The following is a 22738-nucleotide window of genomic DNA, read 5'->3' as shown; positions in this document are numbered from 1 at the left end:
TGAGACAATTACCATAGCAGTGGGATCATTATCATGCTGGCTTCTGAGTTTTGATGTTTTTTAATAGGCTAATAAGGTCTGATAGGTAGTGCCCTTCTGGCTGCCTTCAGGAAATGATCAAATTATTTGATAAATGAAAAAGTAGTATATTATAGTGTTCAAATATAAACATGGCTACTACAGAGCTTTTGTTACTACAGTTCTGGAAGAAATTTCAGTACGGTATCCTGTTTTAAGTAACACTTGGTGATACGGCATTGAAAAATAATAATGACTGTATTATTAAAAATCTCCTCAGCAAAATAACTTAAAGTTGGAGACAGTAATACTTCCCAAATTGCTGTCAAATCATTCTCCAACAAATCCGGGAACTGCGAGCCTTCAGAGAGAGTTAAGAAGCATAGCCAGAGCTAATTCAGATCTTGAGCAGTATCTAGTTACACCTGAATGCTCAGGGAAATTGGAGTAAACAAGATGTGATCTAAACTCATGGGAATTCCAACTGGAAGCCAAGGTAGTTGTTTTCTGGCAGCCTTAGTCTGCTGTATTGGAAGTAGTGTACGCATTGATTACCTGAGAGCTTGCCCCCAAGTAAGGTTCATGAACAGCGCAGATCAGCATGTGGATTTGCAATGCCAGGTCCTCCTCTGGACTGCCTGCAAATGTGGATTATTATTTTTTTCCCCATATGTGCCACTTAGAAAGTCCTTGGAAATGAAAATAAATTGCTCTATACTTCGTGCGTACAGTAGGATCAGCACAGGGAGTTAGTGAGATGTAAATTCACATCCCAGCATAGCGCATCCTGATTTCTCCAAGCCCTAGGGCCACAGCCCTATGCGTTTTTTGGAGGTCAGGAACCGAGCCGCTTCATCATGAGGTACATTTTGAAGTAATGCTTCCAGTGTGGGATAGCAAATGACTCTACTCCATTAAAAACAGGTGGACGCTAGTTTTAGCGTGAACAAAAATTCAGTGGGATTGATTACCATTCATCCCCACCTGCCCTCATCTAGCTGTTCCACCTGGCCTTTCAGGTGGGATGCAGCACTCCTGGGCCAGCAATCAATTCCTGGGTACCAGCTGAGGCCGTGTTGGGCCAAGGGGGTGCGGTGGTGGTGGTGGTTTGTTTCTAACTGACCCATTCTGTGCGTGCCCAGACTGAACAGCTAAGACGTTGTAAGCTAACTCTTCTTTTGATTACTAGTAGTATTAATTTAGTACTGTTCTGCACTAGAATAAAAACTGGTAGCCAAACAGCTGGCTCTTCAGTGTAGAGTTTTGCTGGCTGGTTTTTTGGATCTGATTAAGATGTTATTTGCATGTGTCCTAGACAGTGTTTTAGCCACACTGGAGTGACAGCACTATTATTATCTTCTATCCTAACCTGTTTTGTGGCACAGGCACTGATTGAAGGTAAAATCAGGAAGTATTTTTCCCTCCCCTGTTATAGTAAAATATCTGTTGTAATAAAAGAGGGGCCTTAATTGTTTGAGACTTTCCTGGCAATTTTTTTTCCCCACCATCGCCTCCCCAGGGAGCAAAACTATTCCATGCAAAGAGTTTTTGAAAGAAAAGGTAAAGGACCTGATGAACAAGGATTTAAGCCTGGCTTACGTGTGGTGTTTAGGATTATTCTGGTTTGGTTGTTTGGGTTTTTTTCCCATTAATTTCACAGTATTATAGGTGTGTAGACTACATATATCAATTCCTGTATAAATATATATATATATACATATACTGCTGTAGCCAATTATGCTCCTACAAACACTTTAGCCCTGGAACAGTTTATAGACTATATATAGTACCCTATAGCGAGATGATCTTGGTTTTGGGTTCTGTCGGCGTGTTTTTCACAAGCAGGCCTGGCTGCTGGCGGCACTGGGCTGCCCCGGGGGTTCCCCCCGGCAGGAGCCTGGCTGTGGAGCCTGGGGGCGGCAGGGCAGGGGCTGGCTCCTGCGTGGCTCAGCTCCCTCTGCGGGGCTCCGCTCCCTCTGCGGGCAGGGGTGCGGCGGGCCGGCCGGGCTGTCCTTCGCTGCGGGGGGTCAGAGGAGAACAGAGGTGGAAGGGACCCGAGCCTGGCGCCTTTTGCGTGGCGCTCGTCAACAGCGCTTCCCTCCACCCGGCGCAGGGGGCACGGCGGGGGGGCGTTGGGTGTTGGTGCCGGCCACGGCTCGGCGCTGTCCGGGTGCTGGGGCCGGGCCCCGTCGCTCTCCCCGCAGGGCCGCCGCCCGCCATCGGCCGCCAGCAGCCCTTCCCCCTCCCCGCGGCGGGGGGCACAGGCACCGCGGCGGGGCTCGGCGGCCCCCGGGCGTGTGGCGGGGCTGGGGCCGGGGCCGCCCCCGCCGGAGGCTGAGGGCAAGCCGCGCCCGCGCGCTGCGCGCCGTAGCCCCCCCGCGCCTGCAGCGGGGAGAGGAGGCGGTGGTGGCGGCCGGGCCGCCCCTCTCCCGCCCCGCCGCTCCGTGCCCTGCCCGCCGGCGGCCGGGCCCGCGCCGGTGGCCGCGGCGGCAGCGCGGCTCCTCCTCCATGCGCCGCGGCTGCCCGCCGCCCCGCAGCGCCCGCGCCCGGCTGCTCCGCGGAGCGCGCCCTCCCCGCCGGGCGCGGGGGGCGGTGGCAGCGGCGGGAGGAGGCGGCGCCGGCCGGCCGAGCCGTGAGGGGCCCGGCGGAGGATGCCGGTGGGCGGCGGCGGGGCGGCGCGGCCCCCCGGCGGGGCGCGCTCCCTCAGCCCCACCGCGCTGTCCCGCAGCCTGTCCCGCCTGCGCGAGCACCGCGCCCGCTCGCGGGCCATGCTGGCGCTGGGGGTCACGCAGATGGTGCTCGGCTGCCTCATCGTGGCCGTCAGCTTCGCCGCCCTGGCGCTCACCACCTCGGCCCGCGTCCGCCACTCCTGCCCCTTCTGGGCCGGCTTCTCGGTGAGTCGGGGGGCGAGCGGGGAGGGGGGCGGGGGGAGCCGCCGGCAGCGCCTCAGGGCTGTGGGTTCGCGGCTACAGGTGAGACGCGGGCGGCGGCATCCCCGGGCCTCGTCTCTCGTCCCTGAGGAGCGGGGCCGGCGGCCGAGACTCCTTCCCGCGGGGCACCACAGCCGGGCGGTGAGGTGAGAGCCGCGCTCGTGGCGGCTCTGAGCTCCCGCCGCCCCGGGCGGCCCCTGAGCCGGGCAGCGGCGTGCGGGATGGGCCGGCCGGGGCGGCTGGGCGGGCGAGCTGCAGCGCCGGATGGAACTTGGCAGAGCGAACTGACCTTCGGTGTCGCCCCGGCAGCCGCTGTCCGCTTCACGGGCGGCTGCTGCTGCTGTCCCTGACGCCTGCTGTACGGGCTCCGGCGGTGTGCGGGGCTTCACCCCGAGGTGCGGCCGCTCCTCATGGCCCCGCGCAGGGCTGCGACCCGCGCCGTGCGGCAGGTGGCGGGGCGGGAGGGGAGCCGGGCGGGAGCGGCGGGCCGGGCCCCCGCTGAGGGGAGCGCGGAGGGCGGGAAAGGGCCTTGGGGTCCTCCGTCCCGCAGCGCTGGGTGTCTGAGGTAAAACCTTCCCTGTTCTGAAAGCAGGTGCCCAAATCACGGTCCCCCTCACTCCTTTGTGGCTTTCTCGTTGGCTTTCTATTGTGTCCTGCTAGTGTAATTTTTTTTTTTTTTTTTAAAAACAAAACAACAAAAAAACAGTTGGTAGCACTCTTGGTTCATGTGGCCTCACTCAGCGCTGATTATGGGCGTTTGTGTGTCTGGGTACAACGCACGCGTGGGTGCCTTATTATAGTACTGGTCTGTGCGAGTTTCTCTCAAAAGCGGCAAAATGGGCTTGAGGGTTCTGAAGAAAGACATTTCTGAGGACGCTAGTAACAGACCGGGTTATCCGTGAAGATTTGGTCCATTTAATTTAATGTGTTACTGGCTTCAAGTGTATCTTTTCAGCTCTTTTAACGGATGAGAGGGTTTTCAGCTGTAAAAGTGCTTATTAGAAACCAGAACTGTTAGGTAAGTCATTTGGGTTATTCAGTACCGAGCATGTGGCAGAAATGGTGTAATTTAAAAAAATACTGTTTAATATGCTGTTACACAGCATGTTACTCAATAATTTTTTTGAGTCCTTCAGAGCGGAAGAGTAGCTTTGGATTAGTTATTAAGATATTTTTCTTGATTTTGCCAGGATTTTGCATAGTCTTGAAAAAAAGCGTCAGTTTGCAGTAGGAGCCTTGATGCTGTAATAATCATTCTGTTGAGTTTGAACCTCTGCAAGCAAATATGCAGCTATATGTTATGATGAGGTGTGAATTTTAAATTAAGAATCTGGCTGCTTACATATTGATGTGGTACTAAAACAACACAGCTTAGGCAGGCTCGGTTTCTTATCTTGATAGACCAAGCAGGAATGTACACATCTGATTGTGGACTCCAGTAGGCACAACTTTTTCACTAACACCTGCTTTCCCCAGCTCCTGTAACCTTCGTGAAAAGAGACTTTGGGGGTTATCAGTATGCTGTAAAATACGCTGGTTTTCTGCTTGTGGATGCCTTCTGCTCTTCTCTCTGTGCAAGGCAACCCATAGAAAGGTATGTTTTCCGGGTGGATTTCATGGATGTTACTTGCTCATCGTAGCGAAGAAAGCCGTGATTCCAGCCTGTGGTGTGAATTGTAAATGGCACACAGTATTGCAAAATCGTTGACTCTAGAAGGCTTTATTGCCCTGTGTTATCAGAGTGAGGCAGTTACACGTTGCTTCCTAAACAGAGAGCTTGCTTTATAAATGATCTTTTGGACCATGAGAATAACCATGCTTTCCTCCTAATCTTCTTATCTCGTAAGTCTCAAGAAAGGTAAAAATAGAGTAGTTTTGAAGTATTGGTAAGCTCTAAAGAACTTTTTGAGCCCAAGTTATTTGCTTATGCAGCATTTTCTTAAAAGCTTTTTGAGGTGTTTAGTGAGTTCAACGTATATTGTCACTCACAGCTGAAAAGTATTTCTGTGGAAGAATGAACATTTTTAGCTTGCTTCTGGAAAATACAATTAAAGAAAAAACAAAAGTGATTTAAATGACATGAGAGAAAAATAATGGAAGTAACCTTTTTTTCTTTACTTAGTGCCAAAATCAGGCATAAATATGCACTCCCTTCAATCTACTTCCGGGTGCCCCCCCCCCCCCTCCCCCGGCTGGAAGTAAATAACTTGAGTTGTTTGATGGTGAAGTAACAATTCTAAACCTTTTTTTTTTTTTTTGGGGGGGTGGGGGGGGTGGGGGGTGGGCATGGGAAGGTGGGGGGAAGTGTGTGATATACCGTAGCTTCCATGTCATTAGAAATGGACATCCTAAAACAGGATAGTATTGGCATTGGCACTTTTCAGCATTTTTTGACACCAGCTGCCCTGTCAATATAAATGAAGGCTGCAAAAATTTGCGAAGAATCTTTTAAATGTTTTTTACAATAACTTCACAGTGTTTGCAACAATCTAGCTGATAAAAAAAAAAAAAAAAAAGGCTGCATATTACAATCCTCACAGAAAATTCTCTAATCAAATGCAAGGAAAGGTTCTGATTTCTCGCTTTTTTTTTTGGAATCAAATCAAGTGACTGCACCAGTGAGAGCTTATTTTAAAGAACAAGGCACCATAATTTACATAAAACTTTGAAGAATTCAGAGCTAATTTAAGCATCATCCCCAAAATTAAAGCATTTTGTTTTGTCTTCCCTTTTATAACACCATGTTAAGAAGAGAAAAAAATATTTTCATGTATTTTGTATTAAGACATGTGAAGGTAATTAATGAGAGTCAGCCTCACACTGAGCACAAGTGAATTTGGAGGTTAGATGAGCTGGTTGATTCTGTATAGGCAGAAAATCATTGGCAAGATCTTACAAGCTGTGTGGTGAAATGGCAGGCGGTTTGTTCCTGTTGCGGTTTTTCATTCAGGAGAATGGCAATTTCATCTTCACATTCTCTTGGTTGGGTAAAAGTATGTGCTTTTTCATGTAGGGTGTATGAACATAAGTGTCTTTGATCCTTTGAGGAACCTGAAGAATTGAATATTAGCCTTATTTTGTTCATGGATGCATAGGTCTTAAAATCGGTGTTCTGGTAGATCGCTGAAACTTATCCCAAAAGTATAAGCAGTATCGAGGCTCTTTGTCTCTCCTGTAGGTCTATAGTTGCTTGAGTATGAGAAAATATTTCTTCATTCTTAGTCCTTAAGAATCCAAAACGTACACCAGTTTGTAGTTTTACAGGCTTTGTACGTGCCCGGATTGATTGTAACGCTTCAGCTAAGCGAGCCAAATATTTATGGTTACTGTTACTGCTGTTAGGATACTAGTGAACCACCTGGTAAGAGCTATATTAGTGTGACTGCAAGAGCAAATCTTGCTGTCTGCAGTAATTTCTTAAAATTATTTAGAAGTTGGCAATAGGTTGTTTATCCTCCCCACCCTGCCTTGATCCCAGCATTCTGAGAAAAATACCAGCCTCAGAGACTAGAGTTATCTCTAGTATTGGAAAGCATTAATGAAAGTTAAATCATAAGATTACTCAGGTTTCTAAAATCATACCATGGCACTAAAATCTTAGAACATACAGCGAAGTATAAGCTATCTCTTCTTTTATATATAGTTATCTGAAATCAGTTGTATTCTTGTGTAGAAGTGTGTTGCTGGAAGATCTTGTGCTGCTTCTCCTTTGTATTAAGTTTCTTCTCAATTCTGCTATTATTGTCCATATCCCATGCTCAAAAAAAAAAAAATGGTTTTGAACCGTTTTGAAGTTCTCTGGTTTAAAAACAGCTTTTGTATAGTATGTCTTAGAGGTTTGTGCTTTTTGTGTTCTTTGAAAAGGGAAACATATATAGAGGGGATTGTCAAGGTGAACTCAGACCCAGCTTCTCTGTTGTGGAAAATATGAAATACATTATATACTTGTTTATGTCATTAACTGAGAAAGATGAGTGTAGAGCCTTCTCTGTGTTCCTCAATGATGTTGTACAAAAGAGGTTTAAATCCCTCAGATGACACGTAGAGGAGTTACTTTCAAAAGCTTCTACTAGTCTGTGACTGAGTGTTCCTCACATGCAGCAGGTTGTTTTAGCATGTTCCTGTGCAGAATCAATGTGGAAGTGAAGGGGAGATTACAAAAAAAAATATATTTGTTAGCAATTGTATTTATCTCTTCTCCATTTCAGGTACAGATTTTTTTTTCCCCCCTCCTTTCTCCTTTCCTTGTTTTCTTTCCCTTTTGGGGTTTTCCAGTATTGCTTGTGGATAGTCAGGTGAAATAAAGGAGGTACTAGAGTGATGGTATTTGTAGCTCAGAGGAATGAGCTTTAGTTTGCATGAAAAGCCTGCTGCCAACAGAGTCTGTTATTGTGAAAGTAGAGCTAAGCTGTTTGAGGCAAAGTAAACTTATTGCTAGTATTGAGTGACATATATTGTATATACTGAACTTGTAAAAACTGCTGATGCATAGCATTTATTGTCTCAGAGCTGATCACCTCATACCTAGGACTTAAACGGTAGCTTTCTTGTCCACCTGCTGTAGGTGTAAAAAAACTCTAGCATGGATTTCAAGTAGTTTTGATCAAAACATCCATCGCTACTCTGAGTGTGCTATGTGATTCTCTATGACAGTATATAGTATGGGTTGCTTGTTTTGAGTACCCCTGGTTATCCGCACAACTTGAGTGCTTAATCTACAACTTTCTTAGATGAAACTCAGTGGTTTTTTTCTAGAATTTGCGTAAGTCATTAGAAACTTCCTGAACATCTGTTGTAACAGCAGCGAGGTTATTAGCTGTCTGGGTAGGATTATCTGACCAGATCCCTGCTCTGTAAATGATTGTTCTAACAGTAGAATTCAAATCTGTGGACTCCATGATCATGACGATTAGTTCATGGTGGATAATTTGTTATTCTGCGAAGTTTGCTACTGGTTCAGACAGTGTTCCGTCTCTGAAAATACACAAATTCTTTCAGGTTTCTTTTGGAAGTAGTTGGTATTGCTGTTTTGGGAATTAAGCAGGTAAATTTCTGTACTGAAGAAGTTTTCCTCTTCAGGAGACTTACCAGACCTCTGATGCAGATTATCAAATATATTTGGGTCCAGGGATCACATGGAACTGATTTCCCTATGTGGCTGTTGAAGATTTTATGTCATTCCTGAAGGACAATGCATCCCATGCACTAGAACAGTTACCTTGATGTTCCTTGCTTCATATTGATGAAATTTAGAAGTCCAGGAAATGGATCCCCTTGGAGGTCCTACGAATGATTTGTTAACCTGTCTTTTGCCTGTTTAGTCTCCTTTCCAATAAATGAGTCACTACTGGATCTGGCTAACAATTCATGGTAGGTTTGAGCTGGTGTGATAGTCACAAAATAAGAGCAGCTAGATTGGTAAAGTAATAAATTTGAGAAAGTAGTACTCTAGTGTTTAACTGATCAATGTTAACTCCTCAAGAACTGCAATATGCAATAACATATGTTAGAAGTTATTAGATACACTAACACCACAGATTTTAACTGGTATCAGATGAGGTCGTATGCATCATATAAGCATAAGGAGTAAGAAGGCTTCTCTGTACTTCCTGGAGTCCCATCTAAAGCAGAGCTTTGGAACAGTGGATTCATGGGTGAAAATATAGTTTCCTTATCTGGATGAATTGATAGCTAATTAGGCAGCCTGAAAGAGGAACAATTAGAAAGAAGACAGTGTTCTTTTCTTATTCTTTGAACTATACAGGGTAAAACGGCCATTTGTGATTTCCTGAGGATTTGGGGCTAAGTGTATTCAGTGTGCTGGAAAATAGCAGACTCGTGGAAGCCAGCATTATTTGTTTCAAATCAGCTTTTATTGCTTCTGAGTATATTCTGTTGCCCAAGCCTTATGGGGCCGAGAAGCATTTGATCATGCAAATTAATTTAAAAACTTTGTGTTATGGGAAGGAATAGCTGAATAAAGCAAAGATATCCCATTATGATATGGGGGGAGTGTCCTATCTTTAGAGAAGTAGCATCATTATTTTTTTTTTATCCTGTAGTATTATAAATTACCTGTGTTCTGAAATCTTTTTCTGTAGGCAACCAGACCGCAGAATAAAAATACCACAATTTGAATAAGGCTTTTACTGTTATTAGCATATGATGCAAGCTGGGTTTGTTGTTGGGTTTTTTTGTTTGTTGTTGTTTGGTTGGTTTTTTAACTTGTAGTAGAAAGATGGGTGTATGTCTAAGTCTCTTAAGGAATCAGATATTTTTCTTGAATTCTGGTTGTCTTTTCCAGGTGTTCTTTTATGCTGGACTTGTATGAGCATTTACTGTGAAGACGGTAAATACTGCCCCAGAACTTGTAACAGCTAGCTGTGTGGAACAGTTACAGTCTACTGAGAAACTTAGGAATAGATAAGTAGCTTAGTTGAAGTGGGAATTTCCAAGGTCAATTATCCAGTCATTAGCAGCTGCTGAACTTATTACACCTCCATTTTAGTCCTATGTTGCAATTTATTGAAGGAATGAGTTGTGAATTGTCATGCTTAATTGGCTTTTCTTTCACAATTCATTTTTCTGCTCACTCCTCAGCCTTCTGGAATCAAGGGGCAGAACAGAGAATGGGACTCTGTAAGGTGGGAACTGCGGGAAAATATGTAACTTACAGGAGTGTAACTGTTTCAGGAGTGGATTTAAAGAAAGATACTCTTCCAGAAGCACAATATGGTGTGGTCATTACCAGTTAATGGAGTTACCAGGCTGATTTAAAGGAATACTGTGCAAATGTGACAAAGCTGGGGAATTTATCGTTGAGCAGTATTTATACATCTAGAGGTTCATAAGTTATGTGCAGGCAATATTTTAAGACCAGAATGCCCCAAAGCTAAGCCTTCCCTCTTTGGCAAAGTCACAGAATCACAGTGTCTTATCCCACAACCAGAGGCTACAAGCTGGATTTTTAAGAATCAAGTGTTCATAGTTCCTTTAAAAGTACTTATGCTGTTTGAAACTTCAGTCTTCTCAGTAGTTTGTCATTTTTGGTAGTCTGCAGATACATCTCTGTCAGTGCTTTAGTTCTGATCACGTGTGTGCTCTCACCCACTGTTCATTCATGTTGGGGGGGGGGCATTCTCAGAGCGCACAAACTTGATTCCTGGGCGATCAAATGAAACCAGAAGATGCGCTTTAAGAGCGTAGAAAATACGAACTGACTGCTAGCAGGTATTAAGTCTCAGTACCAGACTAGAGCTTGTCTGAAGTAGTTACCCATCCAATATGTGTATGGTGGGAATGCTCTCTTCTTAAGCATCAATTCTATTGGAAAAAGATTTGCTTCTGTTCCATTTACTCTTTGCTAATTGAGGTAGAACCTGTAAGGCCAATCTGAAAATTGTATATGCAGAGGATGTGAACTCTCTAAAAATTAACACTTATCCTTTCTACTGGGCAGATGTGCTGGTTTCAGCTGGGTTAGAGTTAATTTTCTTCACAGTAGCTGCTATGGGGCTGTGTTTTGGCCCTGTGCTGACAACAGTGTGGGTAACGGGGATGTTTCAGTTCCTGCTGAGCAGAGCTCACACAGAGCCAAGGCCTTTCTGCCTCTCACCCCACCCCGCAGCGAGCAGGTTGGGAGGCACAAGCAGTCAGGAGGGGACACCACTGGGACAGCTGTCCCCAACTGACCCACGGGATATTCCACACCATGTGGCGTCACGCTCGGCATATAAAGCTGGGGGAAGGAAGAGGAAGGGGGGGACATTGGGAGTGATGGTGGTTGTCTTCCCAAGGAGCCCGGCTTTCCTGGCCATGGCTGACCACCATGTTGATGGGAAGAGGTGAATGAATGCCTTGCTTTGCTTTGCTTGTGCACGTGGCTAATGCGTTACTTTTTATGCTGTCTTTGTCTCAACCCACGAGTTTCCTCACTTTTACTCTTCTTATTCTCTGCCCCATCCTATTGGGGGAGTGAGTGAGCAGCTGTGTAGGGCTGAGCTGCCAGCTGGGGTTAAACCATGACAGCAGAATCTTACTCCATAGCAGTGATATCTACAGCAGTAATTTGATGCGGGTCTGCAGAGTGAAACAGCCAGTTCTGGGGGCCAGGTGGGTGCTCTGTGCATGTTACTTTTGAGAATCTTCAGTAGCTTTGGGCTAAGTTATAGTAAATGGGAAATACTTCTCTGAATTACTGCTGCAGCACTTACAGTGAGACATTGTGATTTAAAAAAAAAAAAAAAGAGTAATTTTATGACATAATAAATGTAGACTTGCCTCTTGTATCTAGATAAAAATGAGAAAATGTAAGTACTCTGAAGAATATGAATGCTTTCCTTGGAGAAGGCAAACAATGTATTTCTGGGTTTCTGATCTTTAAAACAGCTTGATTTAAACATGGATAGTTGAAACAGCATTTTAAGTTTAAACTTTTGTGTCTAATTTATGAAGAGCTGCTAACTTTACAAGTTTACTTTCCATTTTTAATATGAACTTTCTTGCTGTCTGGATGCCATCATCATGAGTAACTTATGTCCTGCAGAACAAGCAAATAATCTTCTCATTGATAACTATACATTTTTATTATTGCTGTTCACCTATAGAGTGTCCATCTCAGCAGAATTCTTTTCATATGAGTGACATAATTTATGAGTTTGGTTTTGCTACTGTTTGTAGCAGAAGAGAGGATGGCTTAATCTGAAGATTTTAGATAAGCTTTCAGTGCTAGATGAGATAAATCCAGGTGTTTTTAAGATGAACACACTTAATACAGAGGCACTGAGAGATAATAAATGTGTAGCTTTATAATGTTACTTTTACATTCACTCTTCAGAGAATAAATTTGTTTTCTTCTAGGTGGAAATTGTGAATGCAGCTATTTTTGAGACTTGTGGTAGTTTTTTGACCTCCTACAGACAGTAAGGCTACTCTTTAGTTTAAAAAACCCAACAAAATAAATACCCCCCCCCAAATAATATTTCAGCATTCATAAAAGAGTCAATGAACAGTGTAATTAATCATTAATAAACATAAGTCTTTATGTCACTGTTATGCATTCTATTGATTATGGTTCTAGCAGAATAGTTATCTGAATGGTATCCTTTTGTTATAGTACTGAAACCATTTTTTGATCAGTGGTACTAAAATAGGAGATTTTCAATTCCTGACTCTGTAAACTATCATAAAGAATTTTAAGGCACGCTCATTAAAACAGTGCTGTGAACCTGTGGCTAGCATACTGACTGCTATGTTATTCTGAAAATAATGTTGGTAGAAAGTGGTTTTGTCATATATTGAAAGTAGCTATGGTTCAAAGAAATTTTATCTTTCCAGAGGCTAAATTCAAAACCTTTTTAAAACTTGTGAAAAATCAGACTACAAAACCTGAAGTGCTGCAGTCTTTCTATACAGCTAGGAGTGTAGCGGTCAGGGTCATGAGGGATGAAGGAAGCAAAGGTTCAAGTCCTGACTTGGTGTGAAGGGAACCCAGTTTGTTTTACATGTTCCAGGTAATCTGAACTATCAAGGTACTGTCTTGGCTCTACATTTTTTCCCCTTAACGTGTAAATTTTCCAGGAGGGGGAAAGGCCACTTACACATTCTTGTGGGAAGTGTCAGTTTTCAGGTTTGTGATCTTGCAGTAAAAAATATATTTAGAAAACTCCTAATGAAAGTGTGGGATCTCCAGATGAAGAGTACTTGAGCCTCCTCTTGCTTGCTTATACAGACATATTGGCAGTTGAGAAGTATGTGTTTTGTTTTGGAAAGGTTATTGTATTTATTGCAAATAGTAATAATCAAGGAATTGTATTGATCACCCTGTCTCCTAAACCGAATGGATGCCTTTGTAGTCCTTCCTGTTTTTACAGTTTCTTTCTGAAAAAGCCATGTTATTTCAAGATGTGTTAGTTTTGAGGTTTTTGTTTTGCAGTAGTTTCAAACAGATTTTCATGTGAAATAATTGTCATGGTTTAACCCCAGCTGGTACTTAAGCACCATACAGCCACTCGCTCACTCATTACATGTAAAGAGCAAAAGAGGGCATTGAAGAAGAATATTTCTCGGTTTTAGTTGCAAGTATTTGGTTATAAAGGATACTTGAAAAGGTTGACTTAAATGGAGACTTGTTTAAATGCATCTGAATAGAACAAATAATTTTCATGCTTAAAATAACATTTTGAAACCAGAAAAAAGCAAACCACAAAATGCAATGGGATGGGGTGGGGTGTCAAAAATACATGTGAAATAACAAGCTCATGCCCTGGAGTCCACATTATTGATGTGTCTGTACATGGAGGAATCTCTTACAGCTGGATCACGTGATGTCTCTGATGCATCTCTGGCACTTCTACCACAGAACCTGCTGCATGGTACAGAGAGAAAATCGTGAAGATGAGACTGGAAGAGAGAACAGATGGGGTGGCAGGTGCACTTTCTCTCCCTGATAACATTGTACAGATTGGGTAAAATGTTAACAACTTTTCCATGTTGCCTTTTATGTGTGAAGGTAGGAATTGTACTAGCAATGTTGTCCTTTCAGAAGGACATTAGTAACATTGCTGTGGTAAGTGGGAACTACATTTAATATACGGCTTAAGTCCTTAATATACCCAACTCTTTATGCTTGTTCTGGTAGGAGAAAAGACAGTAGCCTTTTTAAAGGGTTCTTAAAAGACATGGAATCATGGACATACCTTTTGTTCTATTTATACTTGTGTAACAAGTATTATTCTGGGCCTAAAGAACTTTAGGAAGTCATTTAAGAATTACTTCCTTTCCTCCCCTTCTCATGAAATCAGGTCACAGATTTGAAGTGGAGCTTCACCATCAGACTGTACTTTGACATTCTGTGAAATACTATTGTAGTATGCAGTAACCAGCATCAATACTGAAACATTAATATCAGCTTCTGAATTTCATGTTTATTCAGTAAATATTTTCTTAGCTAGCTAAGTAGTATAAATAGTCAATGCAGCTTTTCCTTTGAGCTTTTAAAAAACCCGCACTGTGATTTGACAGACTAATTTCTGTTGGTACATAATATTTGTCCTTTGAGTGGAAAGGAACCTTTACTCTAAAAGCAGTAAAGACACAAGCAACAAAGTATTATACAGATAATAAGTACAACCAGCATCAGAATGGCATTTTGCTGTCTACCAGAGACCATGTGCTCATCTTCCTGAACACAGACCATGTGCTCATCTTCCTTAACCTAACTTACTGTGAATCGAAATGTCTTGAAGGCCTGAATATCAAACTGGCTATTAGGAAAAGTTGTCCCCTGACAATACCTGTCAGTTCTAGGTGAGGACTGTCTGAAATGTTCGTATCCTTCATTGGTTTGTGAATCTAAAGGAATTGGAAGGAAGGTAGGAAGAAGCAAACCTGTTTTCTATTTCTGACATTGAACCTTCCTCTGAAGCAGTACACTTTTTACTTGTGGAACTATTAAGTCATCGCTAGACGAATTGTAGATGTCCTTCCAGTCGGCAGTTCCTTTTTGTGGTCTGGCAGTATAAAAGCTTGCCCTACACTATGAATCGTTTGGGGTTAAACTTGAGGTTTTGTCTGGATCAGATGTTTTGGTTCCAAAACTACAGAAGTAATTATCTCGTATTATCTGGTTAATTAACCTGCTTTGAAAAATAGAGAACGCAAGTAATGGGCAAAGGAGGAGTCAGTTTGAGAGTCACAGTTACTTTTCAGTCTTGAATGTTTCTGGAACAAACAATTTTTTGATTTTGGAAGGTGGTTATTTTTAGGTATTACGATTTTTTTTTCCCCTTTATCTAAATTGTCTGTTACAATTTGTATAATGTCAGTGAAAAAAGATAGGTCTGTGAAAAATGAGTTTTTCCCCATATAAAAGTAAGTCTACATGTACTTAACTCTAGAGCTCCTAGAAGATAAGAATTAGATTTTTTTGTTTGTAGTTAGGCAGATTTAGGAACTGTATGAGAGTCCCCAAACAACGTTATTTCTTTGTATCTACTGGAGTTGACTTACTTGGGGAAAAATTAATCTGATGCCAAACTTCATGCTCCAGTAAAATGTAGTAATGGGCTGTAGTGCATATTCTTGAAAACTAGTTACTTTAGAAATTAGAGCTATGTTTTAAGCAATATTTCCCTAATTCAGAAAGGTCTAGGTATACTTCTGGTATCTTGCATCAGCATGTTAACCGTATAACATCAAAGATGTTAAACCAAGAATTTTTTACTTCTTTTGCCTGCAGTATAAGTACTTCAGGATCAAGTATTTCAGACAGGTAATTTAGGCTGTAATTGATGTCATCCTTCTGTAGAGTTTAAGAAGTTAGACATGAACAGTGTTAGGAGTACATTTTTGCATAAAGGTTTTGGGTAAAACATTATAGAATAACACACTGAAACCGTGACTTGTTTCAATCATTTGGCCAATAAGTTAAATCTTTAAGCAAGAAGTCATCTCATGAAAGCAGGCAAAAATATAAGCAACATCTTGTGAGTCACCAGCTGTTGCAAAAATGAGTTTTGTAGTCTTACCTCTTAGAAAGTTGATGTTTGGTCATGCATCTGTTTCCTTTGTTATTATTCAAGAGCAACCAGAGATAGGTTCTGTGTTTTAGAGTTATATTGGGTCCTACCTTATAGGCAGTCCTACAGGACGGAACAAAGCAGATGGATGTGAAATTCTGACTAACAGCATAGACCATATAAAATGCTAAAGGTGAATAGGATGTAAAAAGTTTATACTTAAAAATAATGTGATGCTTTGTAAAGTGTTGTTTTTTGAAAGCAGAAAATTCAACAGTCAGTGTAATTATATTTGTTAGATGCCCACAAGGAGCCTGCAGACTAACAATAATGTGCAGTGATTATATTAATCAGTAGGCTCTTGTGGAAATGAGAGGTTTGATGGTATAAATACATATAATGATACTTCGGATGAAGCAAAAAAATACTTCTTGAGGAGATCAGCCGGAAGATGATGAAAAGTGATTTTATAATTTTACAAACATAGGTTTTCAAAAAAAGATTCCATTCTTTTCCAATTAAGTTAACAAGGAATAGGCTGAAAAAGGAAAGGTAGGCTTGTACATTAGAGAAGGTGAAGTCTCTAGCATGAAAAGATATCTCATGTAGCTATTTTAGAATGTGAAGTTATAGCTGGATGAAGTGTGTTTTACTGTATTTCTCAGAAGCAGGCATTAACTTTTTGTGTTAGTGTAAGGCAATAAAATGCATTTTTAGTATAAAAATCAGTGTGTGTGTCTGTTAAAGAATGCTTTTATCACTTAACTGGGAGAAGTGTTTGCTCCCCCAACTGCCATTTCAAATGCCTGAGGAGTGGGAAGATGAGGATAAGCAAATAGCGTGTTCTCAGACAGGATTCACACCTCCCCAGTCCCCAAAGTACTTTCTTAAGAAATGTGCTATCTGTTCCTTCTGTATTTCAACATCTGACAAGTGATGAACTGTTATTTTTAGTAAGCTATAGATATGCTGTACCATATAAATGTGCATAACAAGGTTGTACAAATGTGCTGAGAACTGTAATAATCAAAATAGTGATAATTATTGACTGTTTGATAGTTTAAAATGGTTAAATATTTTTCATGTATAGTTTTTCAACTGATTGTGCATTCACCATAGGAAAAAAAACCCCAACCCAAACCCAGAAAGCATTAAACTCGTAATTGATCTTAATAATGGTCCTAGTTTAATTATATGAGGAATGCAAGAAACATCACAGTTGAAGTTTGTGGTTACAGTGTATGAAGAAAAGAAGGACAGGATTATTTAGAGGTCAGAATTGTCTTCTACCAATAGAATTACCGCCTCCTGCACCAACAGAGATAAAAGGTTGACTTCCAAATGACACAGCTTTGCTAAGGGCATAAAAATAACATCCTAAATAAAAATGAAATCAAGCCACAGAACAGCACTATTGAGGTGATGTTTATGATTAGCAAGATAGTTGACAGTCTCTGAGTTTTTGATACACTTACTTTTGTTAAATAATATAATGGTGGTACCTGGGCTAGCTAAGTTACTTTTATAAAAAGTAAATGCAGGTTTGGATTTGGAAGCTGCAAATCATAAGTGTGATCAGTGATGAAAGAACTAGGAAAAGGCTGCTAGTATCTCATAGAAACTGTGAGAAACTCAAAAGAAATTTTTTGAACAATGATCATGTACTATGTAACACTGTTTTCATAGGCTGTAATCGAACTGCCCAAAAAATTATCATACTTGCTGATAGTTTTCCTATTTGTTAGCCTCCATTGGCCCACAGAAACAGAATCTCCTAGTATTTATCAAGGCATTTATTTGACAAAAATCAAGATTCACACATTAAAAGTGGAAAAAGAATTGAGATATATAACATTAAAAAATTTATTTACGTTACAGTTACATTACAGCAAAACGAAACCAAAGTAAATCAACAGGGCAAGTAAATGGACTCTAAAATAGCACCAAAAGCTAATTGGTTTTCTCTGTGTATCACTTGCTCATGGACACAAATTATATTACAGCTCATAGACTCAGATGGTAAGATTTGAGTTTTACTGGTAAAAAAATGCATTTTGAGTGCTGGGGTTTGGCGTTTTTTGGTTTGTGGGGTTTTTTTTTTGTTTTTTTTTTTTTTTTCTTTTCCCTCCTCCCCTCCGGACCACTGGCCTGCATGAATTAAATACCTGATGGTGTATAACTGTCTGGGCAGCAGCAGTAGCTTAGCAACACCAGCTAGTGCTGATGCCAAAGAACAGTGTTGGCTTTCATTATTTTAAAATGCCAGCTGGTCCTTTAATAGTCTTTCTATATTTAGAGATTAATTGATAATTGTGTTTTAACTTGTAGACCTGGGTTGGATTTCACCATCAAATTGTTTGATAAAGAATTTTGGAAGCTCAGAAGTCTTTAACTGTAGGCATTGATAGAAGACTTTGGAAAGGGTACAGTAATAACTAGAAATCTCAAAGTGAATACTGGTGATAATCGGAGAGTACAAAGAAACCTTCCTTGCTTCCTATTTACATGCACAAGCAAAGCTGCTTAAATGTACTAAAGGAGTGGTAAACTGCATTCTCCAAGAATGATGATGTTTCTTTAATAAATAGTAATGTCTGATAAATACATACACATTTTTAAAGGATATGATTCTGAAAAGAAATTAATATTACAAACGTAGAGAAACATATTCTTTCTGTGTGTATATACGCATATATAAACTAAAATAAAACATCAGTAATGTATTTTTGTGACAGAAAGTATAAAATTACAGAAATGTGTACCTGGAATGGGTCTCAAGAGGTCATCTACTCTTATTTTCACTGTGAAGATCCATCCATTAACAACAGCATCTGTAGCTGCATGTTTGTTTAGCTACTCCTAAATGTATATAATAAAGGAAACTTTTTAACCTATTAGGTAACCTCTTTCAGCCCTTAGCTATTTCTGTGCTAGTATGAATCTCATACGTTAACTGTGTATGTCCTAATATGTAGCGTAAATCTGTGCTGCAGGTTAAGCCTCTGATTTATATATATATATATTTTTTTTTTTCATAATGTTCAGTGGACACAAGGGCAAATGATTTTTCTTGTTTATCTGTTGTGGTGTTTTAACCTACCAGAAAACTAGCACTGTTCTTTAACCTGGGTAAACAAAAAACCAGTTTTTTCTGACTTCATTAAAAGTAATTTTCTAAACCGTTTGGCAAGTTTATTTCTGACCTGGGTTCTCTACAGTAGCTGGGCATACTTAATGAAATACGATGCGTGAGTTGGGCAGAGTTTTCTTGCTAGGAATCTTCACCAATGCCTATTGCAACAGAATGTATACTGTTTATTTTGTACAAATATGTTTGCTAATCTGTACCCAGATGCTGTCTTTTAATGTTCCTCTGTCATTTCTTTTATTTATATTTTAATTCCTGGTTAAATTAATCCTCAAGTCGTTTTCTGCACTTTTCCCATTGTTCTGCCAGTTAAGGCCCCTTATATACTGAAGCATTAATCTTCTTTTTCTTGTGTGTATTACTTTTCAACAGTGTTAAACTTCCTTACTTGCAAACATCTTTTAATTTCCTGTTTGAAATACTTGCTTTTAATTTATCAGGGTTCTTAGGCAGGCCATTCTACGAGCCTGTCTCCCAACTTCAGGTCATGGCTGAAGGGTTATCTCAGTGTGCCTCCACCATGATGTGTTCGTTCGGATGTGCCCTTTTGAAATGAATTATGCAATTATTTCCACACTGTGCTTTGGTTCACCTTGTGGAGCTCTCTGACTACGCATACTGGATTCCTTATGGATAATGCTAAACTGGAAAGTACATTCCAGTAGTGCCTCTTATGCTGTCTGGCTGCAAATGGACATTAAATCCATGGGCTCAGACTAGAGCTACCTCTATGTGTTTAAAAAAACTGCAACAAACAACCAAAACACCCCCACAAAACCAGTGAAAAAAACCCCAAACCCCAAAAGAATAACACCAAACCTCACACCCCACCACAAAAAAACAAACCAAGCCAAAAAGACCAACCCTCACCAAACAAACAGTACTCCCTTGAAACGTGGATGGTGTGGATGTCAGCTTCTCAACAGCATCTGTTCTCTCTACAGCTCTTTTCCTGTTGGCCTAGACTACTTGTCAGTGTAGACACTGTTGTTATGAATGTGGTGGTTTAGTAGGCTATACATACTCCCTATACTAATCTCACATAATTTTTTTGATTGGTATAAATTCTTAGCTGTTAGCTAGTGATTTAGATCGTGCCACTCTGGCAAATGGTTTTGTGCTTTTCTATGGGCCATGCTTAGTTGAAGGACTCAAATTCGTATCCATTTTTTTTTTTTTTTTTTTTTTACTCTGATTTGCATTCCCACCCTGGAATTGTTAATAGTGTTAAATATCTGGCCATAACTGTCAATTTTTGAAAAAGCCATAAAGATATTTTTATAGAATAGGTTAGAGAGTTTTTAATGCAAGAAACTTTCCTATTAGTTAATGGGCTAGTATTTTCACTTTGTGTTGCTAGAGCAAGCCTTACATGTTCCTTTTTATTTTAGCCAGTTTTGTCTTTCTAGTTTAGTCTCTATATGATCCTCACTACCCTCTAATAATTTGACTGTCTCTTGTTTATTAGAGCTGCTCTCAGCAGTAGGTGTAACAGCTGTCATTGAAATGACTTTTGTAACAAGTATGTGGGACGTTTCACGTTTGTGAATCTGCCAGTTATGAATACTTGCGAGTGTCTTCTGGTTCTGTTTTCTCTCTTAGTGTTCCTCTGAGGAATTACTGTACAAATAGTTGGAGAAAATTACTTTCTCTTGTGTTTATACAACACTTCTAAATAGCTTTATAAATTGGAAGCTGGCACTATGCAACTCGAGTCATGTTTAACCTATAGCAGAAAGTGACTTTGACTATTTAATAATTTTCCAGTCAAAAGTCTTCTGTTTTGATGCTGAAGTTTTTTGGTGTGCAGTAGAGAAGAAGTTTCAGTTTTTCGCTGAAGGATAAGCAGTATTATAAATTCATATAGGTATATAGTTTGTAATTTTCAGGATACAGAAAAATGAAGGTTGTGATTTTCAGAATAGTTTAGGACTGTTGATTATGCGATTTCCTTTCACTGTTGAATCTTATTTTCCTCACCTGCTCTGAAAATCCTAGTCTAGGACTATATTCCAGCTAATATCAAGGTTTGATAAATTAGTGGGTTTTTTCCCTGTAAAATATAGAGATGGATTTCATGGCTTAAAAATGACAAGCCGTAACAGCATACAGAAAGACAGTTTTCTTGCCTCCCTGAAGGATGACTAAATGCATGGTAAAAACCATGGTTTTAGTTTCCAAATATTGACAATGAGTTCTAGGAAAGCAGTAAGTGTGATGTCCTGTACAGACTGACTCATTAAAATGCTCAGTACGAAGGCTTAGCTAGAGCTCAGATTTTCTTTACTATTAAATGTACTTCCTGTACACTGCAAAGTGGTAAGGAAGGGTAAGCAATTAAGAAAAAAAAATGTTATTGGGAAGTTGCATATTCGGGGAACATGAAATCATGCAAATGACTTTTCTGCCATGTGGGGAAAGCTAGAGGTATCGGAGTGACAGTGATGCAGAAAGATTAAATCCTAGAGTGTTTTTTATTATTATTTGTACTAATTGTAATGTTTGCCATTTAGGTCTTAAGGTTATCTATATGAAAGCTGATTTTGCCGATTAAATGAAGAAACAGCACAATGCTGTTAGCTTGTAAGCCATCTGTAAGAGATCTTGTTTCATAAAAGAGAGTTCTTGCTTAGGAGTTATGGCAGTGTGTTGCTGCTCTTCTTTTAGATACATGGTTTTTCAAGTGCCTGATTCGAGAAAGCCTCTCATGCTGACCACCTCTCTTGGACATCTTGAGGTAGAAAAAGCCTGGGTTTCTTTGGCTTACCCAAGTTGTAAATCAATTTGTGAGCTTTTCAGACTAGATTCAAATAACTTATTTCTGTTACTACTTACAGAATTGGTTGATACATCAGAGTATTTAAAAATGTAGCAAGCTGCTTTTCCTTTCAGTATTCATAAACCAAGATCATTACATTTTTGTCTTCCTGGCTAATAACTGCTAAACAGGAAGTTTACTACCAATTTTAAAACCTTACATATATTAAAACAGCAGTGCAGCAGGTTGTAGGTTTTGAAAGCTGCAGCAGAATGGGTTTGATAGCTGCATTGTCAGAGTTCTTTATCATAAAGAGTGGGTTTTTAAATTATTATTGTTTATTGAGTATTCATAGCCTTTCTGTCAAGGAGACAGTAACTTCAGTAAAGACTCTTAAGAATAACTGTGATATGGGAACATGAGATTAAGTGAGGATGGACTTTGGTTGCTCATACAGTACCAGATACTGGCTTTTAACACTCTTATATTTCAGGAAGACCTTTTTAATAAATTAATGACTTTTTATATGAGTTAGCTATCAGTGGGATAGCAAAAATTGTGGATTCTGGAGCACAATGTATATCACATACTGAAACATGTGGACCTGGTATGGCACCATGTGCCATTAGAATAATCTTTTGGGCAGAAGGTGTCACTTCTAAAAACACATCTTTATTTGGTGCCTATGCCCTGTTGAAACTGGTGTTCAGCACTTCGTGAGTGGGCTTAGTGTTATTTTAACAGATGGAGTTGAATATTGTCACGCCAGTGAAGTGCTTGTAAATCCAAGGGGTAGCAGGTCACAGACGTGAAAGGTTCTGGAGTTTCAGTTCCTTTCTTCAGATTAATATTTTGTTACCTTCACTCAGGCAGTGTTTTAATATGCCACCATTAATATTATATTCTGAGTTTTATGAAATGCTTAACAAACTCTGCTTTTCATCTTGAGTCACTGTAATGACTTTTGGACAGAAGTTAGCAGTCATTTCATAGCTCCTTGAAATACTACATGAAGCAATTGTAATCAGGATGTAAAAATACAATGTTTCTCTAAGAAGTCATCAAGTTAAATTGCAGGCCTTTTCCCATACAGGAGCTTGCTTAATGTGCCAGGGCTATCACCCAAACTTATTCAAAGTATGATACTGTTTTTACAATTGTATGCTGTTTTGCTTTTTAATTTAGATATAAACTGAAACCAGTGTTCTGTTGAGCTCCAGTAACCTCTTTGTTATCTTAGCTGATATTTAAATATTCTGTGATTGCAGTTATAACTTACCACTTGATTGGAGATTCAACCAGTCTGTTTTCTTGTATTTCAGTACTTCTACAATTTCTAATTTTATTTGTAGAAAGTAAGATTTTT

General features: G+C 40.4%; 1 protein-coding gene across 5 annotated transcripts in view; it reads left to right on the top strand.

Moving 5' to 3' along the window:
• The first annotated feature begins 2444 nt into the window (after nucleotides 1-2444).
• The window catches only part of ENTREP2 (endosomal transmembrane epsin interactor 2), a 145832-nt gene continuing 125538 nt past the window's right edge, over nucleotides 2445-22738 (top strand). For 3 of the 5 annotated variants that reach the window (XM_056346848.1, XM_056346851.1, XM_056346846.1), the window contains exon 1: nucleotides 2445-2912. In XM_056346848.1, the coding sequence (XP_056202823.1) occupies nucleotides 2670-2912 (243 nt within the window). In that variant the 5' untranslated portion in view covers nucleotides 2445-2669. The remainder of the gene's footprint in view (nucleotides 2913-22738) is intronic. The other 2 variants (XM_056346849.1, XM_056346847.1) reach the window with 1 other exon arrangement.

The sequence above is a fragment of the Falco biarmicus genome, chromosome 7 (genome assembly GCF_023638135.1).
Source record: "Falco biarmicus isolate bFalBia1 chromosome 7, bFalBia1.pri, whole genome shotgun sequence".
Taxonomy (NCBI): Eukaryota; Metazoa; Chordata; class Aves; order Falconiformes; family Falconidae; genus Falco; species Falco biarmicus.
This window is presented reverse-complemented; position numbering and strand designations above follow the sequence as displayed.